Source organism: Pituophis catenifer, unplaced genomic scaffold (genome assembly GCF_029215685.1).
Source record: "Pituophis catenifer annectens isolate HBS135680 unplaced genomic scaffold, rPitCat1.0.hap2 SCAF_2, whole genome shotgun sequence".
NCBI classification, from domain to species: Eukaryota; Metazoa; Chordata; class Lepidosauria; order Squamata; family Colubridae; genus Pituophis; species Pituophis catenifer.
In genome coordinates, this window is record NW_027256882.1 from 67444183 (window position 1) to 67465957 (window position 21775).

At 37.3% G+C, this 21775-nt stretch overlaps 1 protein-coding gene across 4 annotated transcripts in view; it reads right to left on the reverse strand.

Moving 5' to 3' along the window:
- Nucleotides 1-21775, reverse strand: part of SLC6A6 (solute carrier family 6 member 6) — a 64449-nt gene that overhangs the window by 35906 nt on the left and 6768 nt on the right. The window contains exons 2-3 of one of the 4 annotated variants that reach the window (XM_070936884.1): nucleotides 9543-9578; nucleotides 3898-3963 (exon numbers count right to left, since the gene is read on the reverse strand). The exons of 1 other annotated variant lie outside the window; for it this stretch is intronic. In XM_070936884.1, the coding sequence (XP_070792985.1) occupies nucleotides 3898-3952 (55 nt within the window). In that variant the 5' untranslated portion in view covers nucleotides 3953-3963; nucleotides 9543-9578. Of the gene's footprint in view, nucleotides 1-3897; nucleotides 3964-9542; nucleotides 9579-13965; nucleotides 14047-21775 lie in introns of those variants that run through there. 2 more of the 4 variants (XM_070936887.1, XM_070936885.1) reach the window with 2 other exon arrangements.

Consider the following 21775-nt stretch of genomic DNA (forward strand, 5'->3'; position numbering starts at 1 on the left):
TATTTCCAAGTATTGCTACTTTTTTTTAAGGATATCAAAACAGCAAGACAAGTTACCAGAAGGATGGGAACATAGAGTGAAAGAAACCATAATGTTTCTACAGAGAACATGCTACAAATTATATAAGCCCGCTGTTACAAAAGCTGACATGGGACTACTTGTCCTTTTCCAAACAAAAGAAATAATAGCTATGATCACTGATATTTTCAGGAAACCAGAATTTCAACAAAATGGCAACACTGATTTGAGGAAACCATGACACAAACTCTGTGCTTCCATACTTGCAGCCCAGCATTTGACCCAACTAAATGAAGTTAATTGCACCAGGATGTAATTTAATCATTTGTCTGCATGCTCCCACAGATGCCTACCACCACGCTATCTTTTGCTAATATCTTCTTTTCCTTATAGTTTATAGTGTACTTTATACATATATATGGGTTATATACACATCTATGTCTGCCTCTTCTAGTAGTCATTGAAGAATTTCTATAATAAATTTATCTGAAGATGTCTGGAATGAAAGACATGTTCTCACCTTCTATAGCTTTATTCAGATGTTTTAAAATATTGTATCTACCTGTATCTTAAATTTTACGTACTAATAAATAAAATATTTTCACAAGATAGTATTTAAGATTGCAAATGATTGGCAACTTTTTTGTGTTTTGTTTGAAAGTCTTTCCCATGTTATTTCTACTCTTCCCAATTATCTCTGTTCCGATACAGCTTGGCTAACTAAATTATTCCAGGTAGCTAATTAACTGCACTTTTGTAAAATGCCTGGAGTTCTCAACAATCAAACTATCCTTGTCCTTTTGATTTTTCTTTTAATAAAGGAAGTACAAGGTATACCAATCCAAATTAATACTGCAAACCAGAGTCGGAAGTTTAATCTTATTTTGAAGAATTCACACATTACTTCAATGCACAGGAGAAACAACTTAAGCTTCCTCTTCTAAATATAAATCACAGGGGCAGCTAAACCTGCATACTTTATGTGGTCTGCAATTTAACTCTGAATTTCCTGGTAGATTTCACTGATGTAGATATTTGTTTAATCACCAAATAATAATTCTTCATACATTCACAGAATTATAAAATTAAAAGAGACCAGGTGTCAGTATTCCAAGTAATACTCCCATATCAAACAGAACTCCAAGGCAGGTAGATTCTTAAAGAATAGTTTTATTGGATATATCATATTGGCACAGGCTGGTGAAAACCAACTCTAAATGTTCCCACAGTTTTTACCTAATTAAAAGTGAAAGTTTTCTCCCTTTCCCAATCAGTCAGTCACATGGTCCAATCCAGGTGCCATCCGGTTGCCTAGTAACTTCACTCCTCCTCTCTCCGACCACCTTGGTTCCCATGAGAAAGTATTTTGTTTTGCCTACAAAACACGAGCTATCTCTATTCCCCTCTCCCTATCCCTCAGCTCCAGTGTGGCAACACTGAAGTCTCAAAATGGCCTCGATCTGGTCAGCTTCAGGGTTGACACCATGAGGATTGCCTAATCCAATCCTCTACAATGTAGAACAAACAGTATTCATGAAAGGTGGCTATTCAGCCACTTCTTAAACCTCCAGAGATGGAGAAGCCATTCATAGAAAGATATTTCCACTGTGTATCTCAGGCCCAAGAAACTACAGTAAGAGCCAGGATAGAGTTCAAAAGCAGTGCAAGTTTATTCCATGCAACCTCTCAAAGAATCTGATCTACTAACAGTCAAGGCTAATAGGCACCAAATAAGAGTCAACAGACATCAAGGGGGCTGGAGTTAGGTCTCTAAACTGTGTAAAAATACACAGTTATTTCGGCTTACTGTGTTCTGCAAATTGAAGTAAATTTTTAAACGGGCAATTTATCCTTCGTTTTCAACAATGGTGGAAACACTACTATGCTAATACTAAGATTCATCTTAATATTATTTCAATTTTTCTTTTTCCAGTTCCAGCTGAGTTCAGATAATGATTTTGACATGATTATTTATATTTAGTTAGTGTTAATTGCACAAGGGCAATTTGCACTCAGTAAGCATGCAGTTAATTTCCAGAGAATACAAAGCAACAGTTTGTACAAAATCCCTCAGCTATCTGCTGAGAATGTACATTACCAGGAAATAGAAATATTTATAGTTTCGTAACTGTTTTGTTATACAGTAGGAATAAGAGATGCATTTGCCAAGCAGCATTTTTATATAAACAAAAAACTGGAATTAAAATCTTAAACACTAATATTTTATGCACATACAAAGAAACCAATTTTCTTACATAATATGGAGTTTGAAAGAAAGGCAGAAGAGGAATAGGAGACAGACAGTTATATGAAATAAACAGTTTTTGTGGGGTTCCCTGTTGCTTTCCAACAAGCCAAAGTACTTTCAATTCACATTTAAAAGGAAAAGTATGCATATTTTGATTGTATTCTTATAGGAAAAATTAATATGAATCTGAATAAAATTATACGATTACAATAAAATAGCTTCTAACTGTTTGGGATGAAAAATACTAAAACAAGTAATACCAAAACAATATAAACAAGAAATACGAAATATATATCAAATGTAACTATATCATGAACTAAAATCTTCCAGATTTCTTACAGTTCACATATAGAAATCTATGAGAAATATCAAAGATGCTTTCTCATGAAAAAAGGATAAAGACTGTCATTTCATTATTAAGCTAATTAAGTGTCATACAATGTCTGTTCATATGAAGTTCTACATCTAAGCCTCAGATCCAAAGGTAAATTATAAAATAATATAGTGCATATAAATGAATTTCTGAGTAATTCACATTTTTAATCACATGGCTAAAGATAATAGATGGAATTGTGCTCAATGGTTATTCCACCACAAAAACTAGATGGGCTCAAAGAGCACTTTTCTACTTTAAAATTCATTTATAAGCATTAATTTTGGTAGAAAATAAGAAAACATTAAAGCATAAAATAATTAGGCAGATATCAGAAACAAACTCTCATCCTTCTTAATAGTGTATCCTATGAAATTCTTGGAACAGGTGTCTGGATTAAAATATAGGTAACTTAATATTGAGATTAATCTCTAAATAATTATGGAATTCAGAACAATTGAGTTCAGTTTGTTCTAGAGCAAGAACAGTAGGCTCTTGATTACAGTTTTAGATAGATCTGAGAGTGGAAAAGAGATCTATTGCACCAACTTTGTGCTAACAGTTCTGATATCCACAGATCTGATCCTATCTACATATTAATATATGTTGCAAAAGGTATATTCCATTTGTTCTCTTTGGCTACACTAGATCCCGCCAGCAGTGGAAATATTTGCTTGCTTGGATAATCCAAATCTCTGCCTTTGGTTAATAGAGTTGTGTCTTCATTTTTGTACTTTTAATAATAATAATAATTTGGGTTTTTAATGTTAAATTCCTCAAAAAAGACAACAAAAAAGTTTCTAATTTCTTAAGATTTGCCCAAGAAAACTATGTTATCATGCAAATGTGTTTTTAAGAGTTGTGAGCAAGCAATTCAAAACAAGCTAGTCAATTTCAAATCGAAATAGCCATTTGCCTAGATGTCTTTCTATTGCACCCTATCTCTGTACATTTGAATAGCAAAAATGGCTATATTCTTTATATAGACAGTAAAATTATCAGAGCCTGCAAGGGTAGGTAAGGACAGATGAGTGTGTAGCGTGATCATGGTGGAAGGTCAATGGTGGTGAAACATTTGTAAGAACTGAGAACTGGTCCTACCAATATAGCACATTTTGGAAAAACAGAAAACTACTTAAAATGTTCATGGAAAACATTCCTAAATTTCCCAAATACATAACACAAACAAGGTCTCAAGCTCTCTGCATCAGCATGCCTCCCCCTCATTTCACAAGCACCCCACCTTAGCTGCACTCACCAGTCAGAACGTCTATCCCCTCCTCAATGTGGATGGGCAGGGCTGGTTCCTCCATAGGGTAAGACACTGATAGAAAGTAATGAATGTTGGTAGTATTTGTTGCAGCAAATGAACACAGAAAGATGGATCCTTCTGAGCATTGCAATTAAAAATAATATTGGTGATGACAATGAGCAATCAACTTCCCCCCTATGGAGTTGCACCTTAAGAAACACTGAACTCCAGAACTAACTCTGATGAGTCTCTCATTATAAAAATGCAATCCTGAGAACCTTAGTCTGGGAAAACCTACTTCTGTTGGGAGCTAAAGGCTTCAGTATACCTGGATCCAATTGAAGATTAACAGGGATACAGAGCTTTCTTAAAATTAATTATTACAAAACAAAATGCCCAGAATCACTTCGATAGTGGGAATGGCAACATGTTAAGTTTAATAAATAAATAAAGTAAATTGTATTTTCTCAAGTTATTGTATGAAACATAAACACTTTAACAAGCCTAAAAGTTAACATTATCCCTGTGTAATTTTCCAAACTCATTTATTCCCTGCTTAAAAATGTATGCCATAGAAGTTAAAAAGGACCCAAAAAACTAAGTCATTTATATTGAAGAGACTATGAGCAGGAAGAAGTATCTATGTGAAATATTACCCTATATGGGTTGTGCACATATACAGAAATAACCATTGGCATTTCCAATTTGGTTTTCATTACCGTAAGGTACCACAGCAATAATTTTGATGTGCTGTATTATTTGCAGTCCGAAGATTACTCATATATGGGCTGCATAAATTGAGTCTTTACACTGTTTTCTTGTTTGCTGGTGCATTACTTATGATTTGCCCATTATTGTTATTAACAATAACAGGCCTGTATGTAGAATACCTGCCCTGCACTTCTTTCAATGAAATGTTTACTGAGATGTGCTTCTAACATGTGCATCTAAACGCAAATAGGTGAGGTGTAGTGTTTTTGATGTGCATTTTAATGCATATCCATTTTAACATAATAGGCTGAAATAGACTAAACACTAGAGATTCACTTGTGATAGCTCTCTTCAATGATTTCGTTAGCTGAACTGGATCTTTTGGCTTATGTAACCTTTACATATCAAAGGTGTAGATTAAAGAATCCTTGTATGTCTGTAGATGAGATAAAAAATGTGCTATTTGGAATACAAGGTTCAAGGATACTGTACTATGACTCTTTTTAAATATAAAGACCACCTATTCCAGGGCTAAACATATATTCCATAGAATCCAACAGTTCCATGAGGATGGGTTTTCATGAAGTCTAAGTGCAATATATGTGTGTGTGTGTGTGTGTGTGTGTGTGTGTGTGTGTGTGTACAGTTAATATTTCGGGTTTCTTCCCGTGTAATTGTGAACATATCCCTAAAAGGGTAGAAGCGACGTTTCGACAGAATCTCATCTGCCATCATCAGGCTTATGTGAAGGGTCTTTTGCTGTAACGTTACAGCAAAAGACCCTTCACATAAACCTGATGATGGCAGATGAGATTCTGTCGAAACGTCGCTTCTACCCTTTTAGGGATATGTTCACAATTACACGGGAAGAAACCCGAAATATTAACTGTACACACATATATACCCGTGAAAACTTATATAGACATATATATATATATATATATATATATATATATATATATATATATATATATATATATATATATATATATATATATGTATATATATGTATATAATATGTTTTCCCCAAAATAAGACCCTGTCTTATATTTTTTTGAACCCTGAAATAAGCGCTTGGCCTTATTGCCATGTGCTCAAATGCCTGATTGGGCTTATTATCAGGGGAAATAGGGTATTTTTTTTTTTACTCAAATATAGCCTGTTTTTTTATTACTAGAGTTTTGTCTCTTGAGCAAGGATTCTGGGAATTTTTAAACTAAGGTACTGCAACTTGCAAATGCTTGAAATCTGCTACTCTATTCTGCCTGCTAAATTGAAGATCCTAAAGAAAGGAATGGGCTTAGCAATATATGCCTGCTAGATATGTACTCCCTTTCACATTAGTTTTGTTGTACATTACCCAGAATCACTTGATTGTGAATGGACAACTATATAAATGAGACAAATAAAAATAAATAAATATCCCTAAGACTAAAGTTTCCATCTTCTATAATGACAATTTCCAAGGTGGTTTGAAGGCAGTAAGCAAATGAAACTATAGAAACCTGTTTAGTCCCAGGTTTGTGATGGAGAATATGTATGTGTATAAAAGATATTAAGAAAAGCCAGCACAATATTTCTGCAGCTCTCAAAGGCCTCATAGAAAGCAGAAAAGTAGACTACAACTTTTCTTTTTCCTTCCAGCTTTGTCACTTGGCATACTTATATATAATACTCTTCCATCTGACAGCAGGCCCTATGAGGATTTCATTTGTCTCTTATAAAATAATTTTAAAACTCTGGCTCTGAATCATAGTAATAATTGAAAGAAGCCATGCCCAGTCTGAGTCAGTACATCAAGGCATCTATCCAACGTGGACCAAGGGACTAAGTTTCTATTTTAACTTTGCAATTGATTTCCTTGAATTGCTGACCTAGTCTTATTACGTTGACGTTAGTAAATACAAGGCATATGAAATGGATTTATCACTGGCTCCTTTGGCTAAATGATTCTCTTTCTCAGCCTACTCTAAATTAATCTAATTAAAGAGCATGTGCTCCAGCAGGTGAGAGGAGGAAGTAAAAAAAAAAAAAAAACCACTATTGTGCTCAGTTACATTGGATTTGCCCTTTCCATGCTTCTTTAATGGCAGCGGGATCTAAGGAAGCAAATCCAAGTTAAATTCAAGAAAATTTGTCTATGCACACACCCTATTATCTACCGTACAAATAAGAACAGATTGTGCACACTGCATGATGTTAATTATCTACATTCTAAAATTCTTACTAGGATTACTGAGAAAGTCAGCCAGTTCACTTTCCAGACCAACTAGGAATTGTGATTAACCTATCTTGAAGGAGAGAGGACACTTTTCTTCCACCAAAATGTAAGAGACAAGTACTAATAATGCACTGGCTCAGTGAGAATTGCTATGTACCACCGGCTTTGGGTAAAGAACTTGGCATATACTGTCCTCTCCTCCTCATATCTCTGTTTTTCAGAGTCTTATTATCCAGACTGATAAAGTTAGATCTGAATTATAGGAGAGCTCATTTCTCCACTGCAGTCCAAACCAGTGGATTTGTACAAGACCCTTTTTAGGTCATTGCACAAGCCAATGAAACAAAATGAACAAATACAGAAACCCTCTCCCTCTGTTCCTTCATTTGTAAGTGCCAACATCTTCGTTAAAAACTGAATGATAGGGAGCAATGATAGGGAACAAGCAACTTTCTAATTTTATATCATGAGGCCAGTGCTATTAAGAAAAAAATAGTCCTCTCACTTATATTAAGGGAAATGGTGTAAAAATGTAGAGATGCACTATTTTAGCTTTTAACCCATCCCTCCCTTCGTTCAGTACTATAACTAATAGTTTAGTGGTTGCTTTGCACAGTATACACTAGTGCTATGCACACTCTGTGTGGAAACTCCCTTGAAATGGTGTCAAATGAAGGCAGAAGCTGCCTCTGCACATTCCAGAAAATGGCAGTGGATGGAAAACCAGAGCAGTAGAGAAGGGCACAAACCTGCTTCTGTCATCCAGTTCTGTAGTTTGGCTAACAGTGGACTAGGTGTACATTTAATCTATGGTATGACAGAGCAGAGTCAGGGAAGAAAACCCTGTTTTTGTATTATAAAAAATTTATTTTGTATAATACCTAGAGAATACACTGTATGGACATTTTATCATTATGAACAACAAATGCATAATCAATAATGTAAGAATGATGAAAGCTCCTTCAAAAGGAGAACACTCTCCCTTACTACTTCACCCATTGCATGAATCTCCAAACCCAAACAGACTGCCAGGTTGAAGGAAGTTTGCAAATACATTTCTGCAAAACTGGTAGTAGCCAGCACAGTATTAATTAAACATAAGTGTGCACTCTACAAGTTGCTTTTATTCTTAAGTCAAGTAAAACTTTAGCTCCACAAAAGCAAAGAACCGTGTTACTGAGAAGCTTTCTGAACGGATTTGTTATGGAAATGTAAGTTACCATCCTTGCTAATGAATTAATTTAAAGAAAATGAAAAGCAACAAAATTGTTTCTGAGCTTGCCATTATGTTAGGCATGGTGCACATACAGAATATAATATAAAACAAGAGCCTCTATACCATAATTGCTATCGTAATTTTCTTTTCCAAAGCCAATTTACCTTTATCAAAGGAATATATTTAAACTTAAGAGAAATCTTTTCATGGCTGAAGTACATATGATGCATTTCCAAATACATGGTTTTTAAGTTGGAATGCAAAAAGCATTCCCAAGAAGTATATGAATGTATTAGTTATAATTGTTCAAGGGGAAGGGCAAAATCCCATGGGTACATATATATATATAGGCTCCCATGAAGAAAACGCTTCACAACCTGTCAAAATGTACGACTAAGCCAAAACTGGCAAACAAGTGTGTTAACTCCTTTCTGGCATCCCACATTGATTTTTGTGTCATATCTTTTATATTCCAAGCCACAAATCAAAGACAGCTTGTTCTGTTTATTAAAAGGGTCATTTGGGGAGCTTTTTCATCTGAAGATCAAGGTAAATTGTCTTAAATAAACGTTTACCACAGCTTGGTGTTTTGTTTTCTCTAGGTGCAATGCAAAATAAGCCACTGAACCGCTCTCTAGCACAACCTTGTGGTGAGAACATTACCTGTTTACATAACATAAGGTCGTACTTCAGCTTGCCAGATGTTAACTATGTTGTGGTGGCTGTTAACTGTGAATCAACAGGTTGAGTATAGTTTACTGGGTGTATCTATTTAGGGAGGCTGCTAAATGTTGATATATACATTATATAACATGATAAATTATAGGAACCGCTGTGGAGTATTACTTGAAGTCTTATCCATATAAGGAACCTTGCAAATAGAGTAGAACCTAAAAAAACAAAGCATATCTTAGCCAAAGATTGGAAGCAGGAAATTCTATGCTGACTTGTTCTATTACCATTGAATAATGTCTTGTGGTGCAATCTTGAGAAAGTTTATTCAGAATTAAGTTCTACTGAAGTAAGTATATTTAGGATTTCAGCACAACCTTATCATGTTGGTTCGGAAATAAGTTCCTTTACGTTTACTGGATCCTCCAAACATATAAATGGGGCACACTGGATTGTAACTTTAGGCAAGAAACACACACCCCTGCTTGTTAATATGAGGTATGGTAAGCTGGTTATCTACAGACTCAAAAATTGGGGAATGTTGTGGAAATTATGTGTAAAATATGAGTGATCTGCACCCACTTTCTGATTATGACTCAGTCTAGGTACATAGGCATAAAAATGACTAGACTTTTGACTGGACAAGGTGTTCTAATCCATATCTGAGATCTGAAAATACTGTTTCAGCTCCATATCATGGATGTGTATGTTGGGGATATGGATTTTATTATCTTTCTATGAGCAGATGATGAACATCTGGATCCTGAATATTTAAGCCTATATTTTGCTAATATTACAAAGTTTTTATTAACAAGCATAAAAAACACTTACATGAAGAGGAGTATCTCCAGAAAGGATTTTCTCTTCCTGTTTCAGAAAAAGAAAAAAATAAAAATAAAACAAAACAGAACAGAACAAAACAGGACAGAAAAGGACAAAGCAAAGCAAAGCAAAGCAAAACAAAGCAAAACGAAGAAAAATAATGATGCAAATCGGGAAAAAACAAATGAAGATCCTTTGGGCATAAGTAAGAAGCAATTTAAAGAACAGCTAGAGCTAAAGACTGTAATACCATAATTTTCTCTAATGTTCTACTTTAATGTAATATGCCAGCATGAAATTCTGGAAAGCTGCTCCAAAATTAGATTGATTTCAAGGTGAAATCTGTGAGTGAACGTTATTTCCAATACCTAACATGATAGAAGGCTTTTTCCCCTTGCTTTCTGTGATCTTTGTTTTTACAAGCTTTTTTCTAGAACGGAAAGATCTAGAATACAGGAAGGTATCTCATTCCAGATTAATTCATCCATTTCATCTAGGAGTATCTATTTCTGACTGACAATGGACTGATAGAGCCTGCTTAGTGTTTTTTCATAGCATCACCTGCCTGGTTGCAGGCACACAGTTTGGCTTTTATCCCCTGCTCAAGTACAGGTAGTCCTCAACTTAAAACAGTTCATTTAGTGACTGTTCAAAGATACAACGGCACTGAAAAAAGTGACTTATGGCCATTTTTCACACTTATGACCGTAAATCATGGTCACATGATTTACATTTGGATGCTTGACAACTGACTTACATTTGTATGATGGTTGCAGTGTCCTGGAATCATGTGGTCTCCATTTGCGACCTTCTGACAAGCAAAGTCAATGGGGAAACTAGATTCATTTAACAACTGTGTTACTAATTTAAGAACTGCAGTGATTCACTTAACAACTGTGGCAAGAAAGGTCATTAAATGGGGAAATTCACAACATCTGCCTCACTTAAGCAACATAAATTTTCTGCTCAATTGTGCTCGTAAGTTGAGGACTACCTGTATTACTTAAAAATTAAATGCTGACGTGTTTAAAGCTTCTTTCTAGTTTACTGGTATCCGTGAGTGAAGCAGTAAAGGTTTCAATCTCTTGTCAGGGGTCCGATTTGAATATATTATCCTCCTGTTTGGTCTGTGGAACGAATACCTCTTCAATTCCACCACACACACACCCGCATTACCAATTCTAGAGGATTAAGACAGAAAAATTAAAAGGCTACCTGAAAGACAGAGATTGGCATAAGAGATTGCTTTTCAGAATCTACAGCAGTGTTTCTCAACCTTGGTAGCTTGAAGATGGGTGGACTTCAACTCCCAGAATCCCCCAGCCAGCAGCACTGCTGGCTGGGGGATTCTGGGAGTTGAAGTCCACCCATCTTCAAGCTACCAAAGTTGAGAAACATTGGTCTAAAGGATATTTTTCAAGAATTCTGTAGGCTAATAAAATACTTTTTAACTTTGCTCTCTAACATTCCATAGTTCTGTTACCTACCTATGAGTCTACCTTCTCCAGTATGGCTTCCAAAGCCCATGATCATTGAGAAAGTATAAGGACAGCAGGCACAAAATCCTATATTTCTAAACACTGCCCATATCTGTTCCTACCACTTTTAAACTATTCCCAGTGTCTCATAGTCACACAACCACATTTTATGACTATTTTGCTGAAAACTAGCACTTCTGGTTTTCGGCAAAATCATAAACCATACCCATAGCAAACTAGTGGTTTGCTTAACAATCGCATCGTCCATTTAATGATCATAGATTTACTTAATAACTGTGGTCTCTTAACGACCGCCACAAAAAAGATTGTAGAGTAGGGTCAATCACACGACCAACCAGTTTTATAACTGTCACAACTCATGACAATTATGGACAGGTTCTATTAAAGTCATAGGTCAAGGATTCCCTATACCTAGATAAACCACTGAATAATGTTATGCTACATGGATACCGAAAGAACAACAAATTTGTTATCCCTCATTCCCATTTTCTGTAAACTATGCCTTCAAGATGGGCCACAAATTATGATTCTCGGAATTTTTCAGTCAAAACGCTACCTTAAATTTTATCTAAAGCTGATGTTCTGACTATATTTTAAATGTGCATAGCATAGTACTGCTTTCAGATGTTTCGGTTTCTCCAAATGACATTTAATATTTAGTACATAGGATATCATACAAAAGGAAAATAAATTAAGAAACAAAATAATTTAATTAAAAATTAAAAATAATTTAAACCAAGAGTACTTGAAACTCATAAAACTGTCAGTTCAAGTTCCAATCAATGGATAACCAAAAGGATAAAATTCCTACCTTGTATACTTACTTACAGGTTACTTAAGAGAATCATGTATCTTGTCATCATTACAAGAGTTTCACATATTATTTAACACCATGCTTATTGCTTACTCCTGGCACAAATATGTATGTTAAAGAATAAAATTCAGCAACAGTCCATAATAGCAAGAATAAAATTGACCAAAACTTAAACTATCAAGACGTGCTACATGAACAACATTGTTACAACCACTTTATGTAGTTCCCTTTGCATTACAATCTAGCCTAGAATTATGTTTCTAACTATTCATGCCCTTTTAACAAACAACTACTCAATAAATCTGGCAGCTATGAAGCTGTTACATATGATCACTGGATAGGTATAAAGTTTATGTATTTATACATACTGAAACAAACATGTTAAAAAGTTATGATAATTATGTAGTTACTTACCACGCACATCTAAATTATATTAAAGTAACCAAAATATCTTTACAATCCCCAAGGCATGTCACAACTTTTGAGCAACCCCTAATGTTTGGAAATTGAAAGTCAAAAAATTTGACACGCCCTAAATGGATCGCTTGTCAATCAAAAAATTGGCAGTTCAGCGGTTCGAATCCCTAGTGCCGTGTAACAGGGTGAACTGCTGCTACTTGTCCCAGCTTCTGCCAACCTAGCAGTTTGAAAGCAGGTAAAAAATGCAAGTAGAAAAATAGGGACCACCTTTGGTGGGAAGGTAACAATGTTCCATGCGCCTTTGGCATTTAGTCATGCCAGCCACATGACCACGGAGACACAGTGCTGGCTCTTCAGCTTTGAAACGGAGATGAGCACTGCCCCCTAGAGTCAGGAATGACTAGCACATATGTGCGAGAGGAACCTTTACCTTTAAATAGGTCTCTGAGCTAATTCATAATATTAAGCCTATGCATATGACTGAGAGAACAAATAAATGAAGTAAGCATAGTAAATGCATTGCCATTATTGTAACAGAGCTTTTACAAGATAACCCTGGATGTTTCATAATTGTTCACTGAGGATATCAACACACATACACAAGCTAAAGAAAAGTATAAGCTTCTTATATGAATAATCCCAGTCATGATCTAAAGATCCTTTCCATGCTACCTTTATTATAGGAATAGACTGGTTCATATCTATAATGCTCATAGTTCAAGAACTGTGAACAACTTGGCATAATGAACAGAAGTAATTAGCTCTAAATTTGTGTAGTGGTCAATAGACCCAACTCTTTTACTTCTATTTTCTAAAAGCAGCACTTGGGAGATTTGTGAATGAAGCCTTTATATCTCTAGTCATCTCCAAGGAATGAAGACGCTGTGCTCCCTGTTTTTGGCTGAGTAACTGACATAAATGTTATGCCAATATTATGAAGAATGATGACTATAGCTATAATTGAACTATCTGAGTAAATGAGCCAGCCAGCCCTGTATTTTCTATTCCAGTTGTTTTTCCACTTCACTCCCCTTTCCTCATCCCTTTGAGTTTCGGTCCTTGCCTTTGACCTATGGTTTTATCCAAAGTTCATTCTCCTGCCTTCTTCTTCTCTTCTTTCCTCTAACTCTTCTTTTTCTCTTCTTCTAACACAGTATGAGATAAGAGAGTAAAAAGTAGTACATAGTGACATCAGTTGGCATTGCCTCAAGTTTCTTTGTGCAATTCCTTAAGAGTACAGAGAATTCTGATTCAAGGGTTGGGATTGGTTTAATGATTGCTGATGTCACAAACACATTGTGTTTTTTTTTTCCCCTGCAAGCAATCTGGTTCTAAATAGTAACCATGGTGCACTGGAGTGTAACTCTTCTTGGCAAGGCTTAAGATTCCCAAGCCAAACTATTATCTTGCCCTCATTTAATTGATTGAATTTATTTGCTGCCCATTTCGTGTTGAAGCAATTCTGGGCATCATAATACATCATAATTTTTTTAAAAAAACAATCAACAATAAATATTCCTAACCCAATAAAATGACAATACCAGCAAAGTAAAATAATGGATACAGAATGGGGAAGGGGGGAGCCGGGGGGCAGGGGGAGGGTTGTTGGATTAGCTTTTAATTAATCAACCACCTCCAGTGGGATGCTCCCCCAGTGGGACCCTGAACCAGTTCTTAAGAAGGGTGGAGCTGATCTCACCTTAGGGGGTAATATTCCAAAGGGCAAGATGAGCCATTGGCACAGAAGATTCTTCTCCTGGACACCACCAGCAGAAATTCTTTGACTGATGGGATCCGCAGTATGCCCCTTTTGCCAGTGTGAATGGGGCAGGTAAGTCCCATCGGGGTGAGATGGTTCCTCAAGTAACCTGGATCCATGCCAAGAAGGGCTTTAAAATCTCAAGTGTGATGGTAAGCAATTCAGGAAAAGAATAGAGTACTTTTCTAAATTCAGGGGAGGAATATTTTTCTCAGGAACTTGATCCCCAAATCCAGGGCCAGATTTTGCTGCTTCTTTCCAACCAAAACTAACACAGTAGGCAGAGTCAAGTATATATTTAAGACAGGCACCCAAGTAATCACAATAGTGGAAATGATAATGTGTATGAGGTCATAAAACAAATCTTGCCCTTTTGTGTTAGCAATCTGACATTGAACACACAGATGTAAGTCAAGTGGTTTATGTTTAGATGTCATCATACACATTTCATCACTTGTTCTCCCACCCCCTAGTGGGTCCATGCATTCTTGCTGTGGTTTATCGTATTGATAGATTATGTGCTATAGGTTGATGTCAACTCTTAAGTAGATAGATTATCTCCATGACAATTATCCCCAACCTGGGACAGTTACAGTAGTGATGGGCATACCACTGGAAGACCTGAAGGACCAGGTTAGGGAGAGACCTGCCTGAGATAGGGCGGCCACCGGTGCTTTAGACGCGTCGTGCCTTTGCAGTCTCTGACCTGATGTCGATCTCAATTGGCTCCTTGGTTCTCCGAGGAGCTGAGAGAGATGAAACGTCGGAAAAGATGCCTAGAGAGTGTCTGGAGGACTAGTCAATCTGAATCCGACGAAATACTGGTGAGGTCTTATATCAAGACCTACCTAGTGGCGATAAAAGCGGCAAAATTTAACTATTTTTCCGCTCTTATCACATCTGCAGAGAACCACCCAGCCGCTCTGTTTAGGGTGACCTGTTCCCTTCTTTGGGGGGGAGCGCGGGAAGACCCCTTGCAGGGTCGTGCTGAGGAGTTTGTGCAGTTCCTGCATGATAAATTCGCTCTGATTCGGGAAGGCTTGGACTCCGATTGGGTGAGTCCAGAGGGGGAGATGGGGGTAGGTCTTGAGAACATTATCTGGGAAGAGTTTGACCCTGTGGCTCCCGAGAACATGGACAGGATCCTGGGTAGGCTTAGTACTGCCACATGTTTATTGGACCCGTGTCCCTCCTGGTTGGTACTGGCCTCCCGGGAGGTTACACAAGGCTGGCTCCAGGGGATTATAAATGCTTCTTTGAGTGAGGGTGCCTTTCCTGTTGCCTTGAAAGAGGCGGTGGTGAGGCTGCTCCTCAAGAAGCCATCCCTGGACCCGGCTGTATTAGCAAATTACTGTCTGGTCTCCAACCTTCGCTTTGTGGTGAAGGTTGTTGAGAGTGTGGTGGCATGACAGCTCCCCCAGTACCTGGATGAAGCTGTCTATCTGGACCCTTACCAGCCGGGCTTCAGATGGGGGTACAGCACGGAAACGGCATTGGTCGCATTGGTGAATGATCTCTGGAGGGCTCGGGACAGAAGTTGTTCCTCTGTTCTGGTCCTATTAGATCTCTCAGCGGCTTTTGATACCATCGATCATGATATCATGCTGTAGCGGTTGAGGGGGTTAGGAATAGGGGGCACTGTGTTGCGGTGGTTCTCCTCCTTCCTCTCCAACCGCTCGCAGTTTGTGTTGGCAGGGGGACAGAGGTCGACCTCGAGGTACCTCACTTGGGGGGTGCCGCAAGAGTCGGTCCTCTCGCCCCTTCTGTTCAACATTTATGTGAAGCCGCTGGGCGAGATCATCCATGGTTTTGGGGTGAGGGTACCTCAGTACGCTGATGACACTCAGCTGTACATCTCCACCCCAGAACACCCCAATGATGCCCTTGATGTGATGTCCCGCTGCCTGAAGGCCGTACGGGTCTGGATGGGGAGAAATAGGCTCAGACTCAACCCTTCCAAGACTGAGTGGCTGTGGCTACCGGTGTCCCAGTATAGTCAGCTGACGCCATCGCTGTCTATAGGGGGTGAATCACTACCCCCCGCGAGAGGGCTCGCAATCTGGGCATCCTCCTGGATGCACGGCTGTCTTTAGAAGAGCATATGACAGCCGTGGCCAGGGGGTTTTTTATCAGGTCCGCCTGATTCGCCAGTTGTGTCCCTTTCTGGACCAGAATGCCTTGGGCACAGTCACTCACGCCCTTGTTACCTCCCGGTTGGACTACTGTAATGCTCTCTACATGGGGCTCCCCTTGAAGAGCACTCGGAGGCTCCAACTAGTCCAGAATGTGGCCGCACGGGTAATTATGGGTGCAACTCATTGCACCCATGTAACACCTCTCCTGCGCGAGCTGCACTGGCTCCCAGGTGCGATTCAAGGTGCTGGTTACCACCTTTAAAGCGCTCCATGGCTCAGGACCTGAGTACCTACGAGACCGCCTTCTGCCACCGATAGCCTCCCACCGATCAGTTCGCTCCCACAGAGAGGGACTCCTCAGGGTGCCGTCAGCCAAATTATGTCGGCTGGTGACACCCAGGGGGAGAGCCTTCTCTGTGGGGGCACCTGCCCTTTGGAATGAACTGCAAGATACATACGCAAGATCTCTGACCTCCGAGTTTTCCGCTGTGCTCTTAAGACCCTGCTCTTCCGACAGGCAGTGCTAGCTTCATAATTGAGTTTTAAATTCGGAATTCTTAAATTTTTGGTTTTTTTAGCTAATTGGCCTTGAATGTAATACTTTTAATAATTTTTAAATTTAAATTGTGATATTTGTATTGTGTTTTTACCTGGCTGTACACCTCCCCGAGTCCTTCGGGAGATGGGCGGTATAGAAATAAAATTATCCTATCCTATCTTATCCTATCATAAAATCTATTTATGCAGTTGCTAAAAGTTGACACCAACTTGATAGCACATAATAGTAGGTTGCTTTAAGTGTTTTTCTTGTTAAGTAGAAAAACAAGATAAAAAATTATTACCTATTTATGACACTTGCAGCACAGAAGTAGCTTTACACAGTCTTCTCATTATTCCTTGAAGTAGCAATTAGTCACTTTGAATCTATTAATTAGTAGTTAAATTAAAAATAATTATTTAGTAATCCTTTTTTCTGTACTTACAAGGCATTATAATGGGAGAATTTGTTCACACTTAAAAATGTGGAGAAATAATTTCACCTGACAGTCAAGAAATGAATAATATTTAGTAGCCATGATGCTTGTATTAAATTTCACATCTGGTCTATTTGTTTAAGGCTTTGAACTCTGATCCTAGGTTTTTACTTCCCCTTATCTCCTAAAGCTGCCTTGCCTCTCCTTTCTTCTGCCTTTCTCATTGCTGGTTTTTGGTTTGAGATACAAGAAAAATATGTGAAATCTGAGTTTATTTTGTGTAAGTAACAAAATACCTGAATGTTTACTTCTTAAAAAACCAAAAACAAAGCATGCAATCCTAGATATGTGCTATAGGGTTTTGCAATATCTGGCTCAATTAAGTCACTATAAAGTTATAAATATCAAATCAACAAGATAGACAGAGTTTTTTATTGTATGGTATTAAAAGCTAAATCATAGTGCAGACTACCAAACACAGCAGAATTTTAAACCATTTCCACAAAATAAACTTCCATTTATTTATATTTTCCAGATGCCTTTTGAAAAAGCACTTTTGAGACAACTATGAACTAGATGACTAAGAATCTCCACAAATAATAAACTTCTGTATTCATATTAATTTATTGGCTGCGCTAAAGGATATGTAATTTAAAAGTAACTTTCTACTGAAGTGTCCTACTTATATATGTTATACGTAGGCTTAAACCATGATCTACAACTTTTTCTCCAAAAGCATAACAAATTACAGTCATCCTTGTTGATGCAACATCTTTAGACAAATGAAAACTTCCCAAAATTGTTTCTTCCAGTTGTGTTGTGATAAGAATTTTGCCTAAGATTTCTAGAAGATTTCTTCTTAAAACATTGGGAGGGCATCAGATTGAGGTAGATTGGTGAAAAATAAATTTTACAGATGTATTTGTATTAGTGCTATCTCAGTGAGAACAAAAATAATTTTAAACTTTCTTTTGGAAATTACAAACAGAATTTTCAGACAGAGGAATTAGGAAGACTTAATAGCAATAGCAATAGCACTTAGATTTATATACCGCTTAACAGTGCTTTCCAGCCCCTCTCTAAGTGGTTTACTGACTCAGCATATTGCCCCCAACAATTTGGATCCTCATTTTACCCACCTCGGAAGGATGGAAGGCTGAGTCAACCTTGAGCCTGGTGAGATTTGAACTGCCAAATTGCAGGCAGATGGCAGTCAGCAGAAATAGCCTGCAGTACTGCACTCTAACCACTGCGCCACTGAGGCTTAATGCTTGTATTATGACAATAAAGTTAGGGGATAAATATATACGGGTGCTTACAAACTTTCAAGCAGTTTTATGGAGCTCTAATACTGTGGAGATATGGATTTTCAACAGCAAGTATACCATTCTATCATAATTGGACTGGCCGCCTGTTTTCAAAAGGTAGTATACCATACACAGAGGACAGGTCATGGATATCCTTTGAATATTTTATGGAATATTTTAATAAATACTCAGACAAATAAGGGTAATGATGTGTTACAGAAGAAGAAAATAATTATAATTTATTCAAATTCACAAGCCCAATCAACCTATGAGATTTTCAGACTAGAATGATCTAATAACCATGTGTGTGTATGAATGTGTTTAATCAAGTTTAAAATTGACAAAACTGTTCTAAAAAAGCCTTCTCTAGCTTAGTGTACTTTACTTGCACTTAACTCCAACTTCAACTGTATCCAACAAACACACAGAGTGAAATAGAAGATAATTGTAGCATATTCATAGAGATGTAGCCTACTTCCAGTGCCTAAGAATGATTCTGCCAATAGCCAAGCATCAGCCACACAATATAGAAAATGCTAGTCTGACATGGCTTTAGTTACATTCAATAGCTATTCCAACAAGCTCCTATTCAAAAGTGCTACAAATTCTCACAGCCCACGCAAGCTGTGGCATAAGTACTAAGCTTTACAATATTGCTGAACATGAAACAAAGTGTATCTTAGTATTTTACCTAACATTATGACACTTTTAACTGCATTATAAAGAGGAAGAAAATTCTCATGTTATAAAAGTATTTGCTTACTTTGCTCTCACAACTACCCAAAGGGCAAACTTCAACACCTTATATAATGAAGAAGAATGGTATGATGGGAAAGGGATAAACTTCTAATTTTGCTACACTCCTTCACTGATCCCACTGATAATCCTTCAAACTTCATTTTAATAAAAATGAAACTCCATTAAAAGTGAAAATATCAAATTACACATCTTCTTTGCATTGTGAACTTTGCCCTGAACATTAGGTTGGTTATGTTCAGAGGTGCTATTATTAAAACCATATTTTTTAGCCACTCCTAGTTCAAGCTCATTCTTCTCCCACATAAAAAAGAGGAGGGGTGGGCTAAAAAATGAATATATTCTATTCTAACATGGGGGGGGGACAAAATTATTTTTTTATTTTTATTTTTTTTATTTTTTTTTAATTTATATGCCGCCCTTCTCCGGAGACTCAGGGCGGCTTACAATGCATTAAGCAATAGCCTTCATACTTTTGTATATTTATACAAAGTCAGCTTATTGCCCCCACAAACTGGGTCCTCATTTAACCTACCTTAGAAAGGATGGAAGGCTGAGTCAACCTTGAGCCTTGGAGAGATTCGAACCAGCAGTAAATTGCAGGCAGCTGTGTTAATAACAGGGTGCTTTAAACCACTGTAGTACCAAATTATGTTACCCTTAAGTATATTCATATATAGTCATGCCGGCCACATGACCACGGAGACGTCTTCAGACAGCGCTGGTTCTTCGGCTTTGAAACGGAGATGAGCACCACCCCCTAGAGTCAGGAACGACTAGCACATATGTGCAAGGGGAGCCTTTACCTTTACGTATATTAGATTTTTTTTTTCAGCATGAATACCAAACAACGTCCCTAATTATTAAATTCATGACCAACTCATAAACTAGTATTTCTGATCATTTGTTCACTTCCTAAATCTCCATTCCAGGAGTGCATAAATATAATGTTTGTTATGCCAACTCCTAAAACACATGCATTTCCATCCATAAAACAAAGTGCTTTCTCAAACTAGATCTGCTTTAAGTGCCATACTAGAACATGGCTTGATATATTTCTGGACCAACACATACATTTTTTTTCTTTCTTCTGTGTGTTATTGTAGTAAAATATAACAGTATCTTTGCCTTATTCCTACTGCTGCCCCCTACAGGATAGGATGTCAAATATTAGAGCTGATTTTGAAAGCTAATAAATAATATCACTTTGGAGTGATAAATTACAGCAGAAGAAGGTGGTAAAGGAAAATGAAAAAGGGAGACCTTGGGGACCAGAATAGATTATGACTGGGAGAGTCATGGAAAACTTGAAGAGGCAGCCAAAGTATTTTTTTTAAGCAGATAACAGAATAATCAAATACGGAAAGCAGACAAAATGTGTTTACTGCTACTAAGATTAACGACTTTTTCTCAACCGCTTTCACTTTTAACACTTAACTTAAGCAAGTGGCAGCGTTATCATAGTATATGATCCTCTCATCTCAAATATGATGTAAACATATTTTTTTCTGTTGTTATATATCAAACTTCCAAGCAATGTCTACAGATAAACATTTCAACAGACTCTTTTTGAGTTCTTCTATTGGGGTCATTTTACCCACTCAAACACAAATACAAAGCTATATATACCCAACCATGTCCCAAGGACACAAAGATTTGACCTAGAATAATGTGTAGGGTTCCCCCCCTAAAATTAAACATTATACGTGTGTGTGTGTGTGTGTGTGTGTGTGTGTGTGTGTGTGTGTGTGTGTGTAAACCTGGTTCGTGTGAAACACCATTTTAAAAGATTACAGAATGTTACCAAGCTGCAACTCCAGATTACAAAAGCCATTATCAGCAAAACTGTATTTTTTTTCAATGACACACCTATCTCACCTTTTTTTTTTAATGCAAAAAAACCCCCCAACAATCTCAAAAGTAATGATTTGGAAGTTCTATTGAGCTTTCTTCCCAAGGGTGTATTAACAGTAACATATTTTTTAAAAACCCAAACAAACGTTTTCCAACCATTCCTCCAGTTTTTGTTTTCCTTATTCCAAAAAGGCGTTGGATAGGTAATGATCACCTTTCCTCTCCAGTCAAGCAAAAGGTATAAAAAGAAGGAAAAAATGATAACGTGCCCAACAAGCCATCTGCCGATCCAAATAAGACACGCAAAGCCGTTTCCTCTTTAGGTTTGTCAGATGTAAATGCCTTATTCTCCAATGTGTAAATAATGTATATATGGAACATCAGGGGTTAACTTATTACTTGAGCTTTAATGTATTCATATTTTACCACTCCCATTCCTGGCTCCGCCCCTTGTATATAAAAGGAGCCATCCTCCCCATTTTCCTTGCTTCTATCTTGAATATTCAGCGAATATAGAATGCCTATTATGATTAAAGAGAATTATATTTAAACCTATAACTTCTATTATCTTTATTGAGTCTGATCCTGAAAATATTGCAACAAGCTGGTAGCAGAGGATGGTTAATTGACTCAATAAGTAATTAAAAATGTTCAAGAAAGATAGGCCCAACACCAGGGCCTACAGCAAAGAAATAGAAACTGATCAAGAGATGATCAACGAATC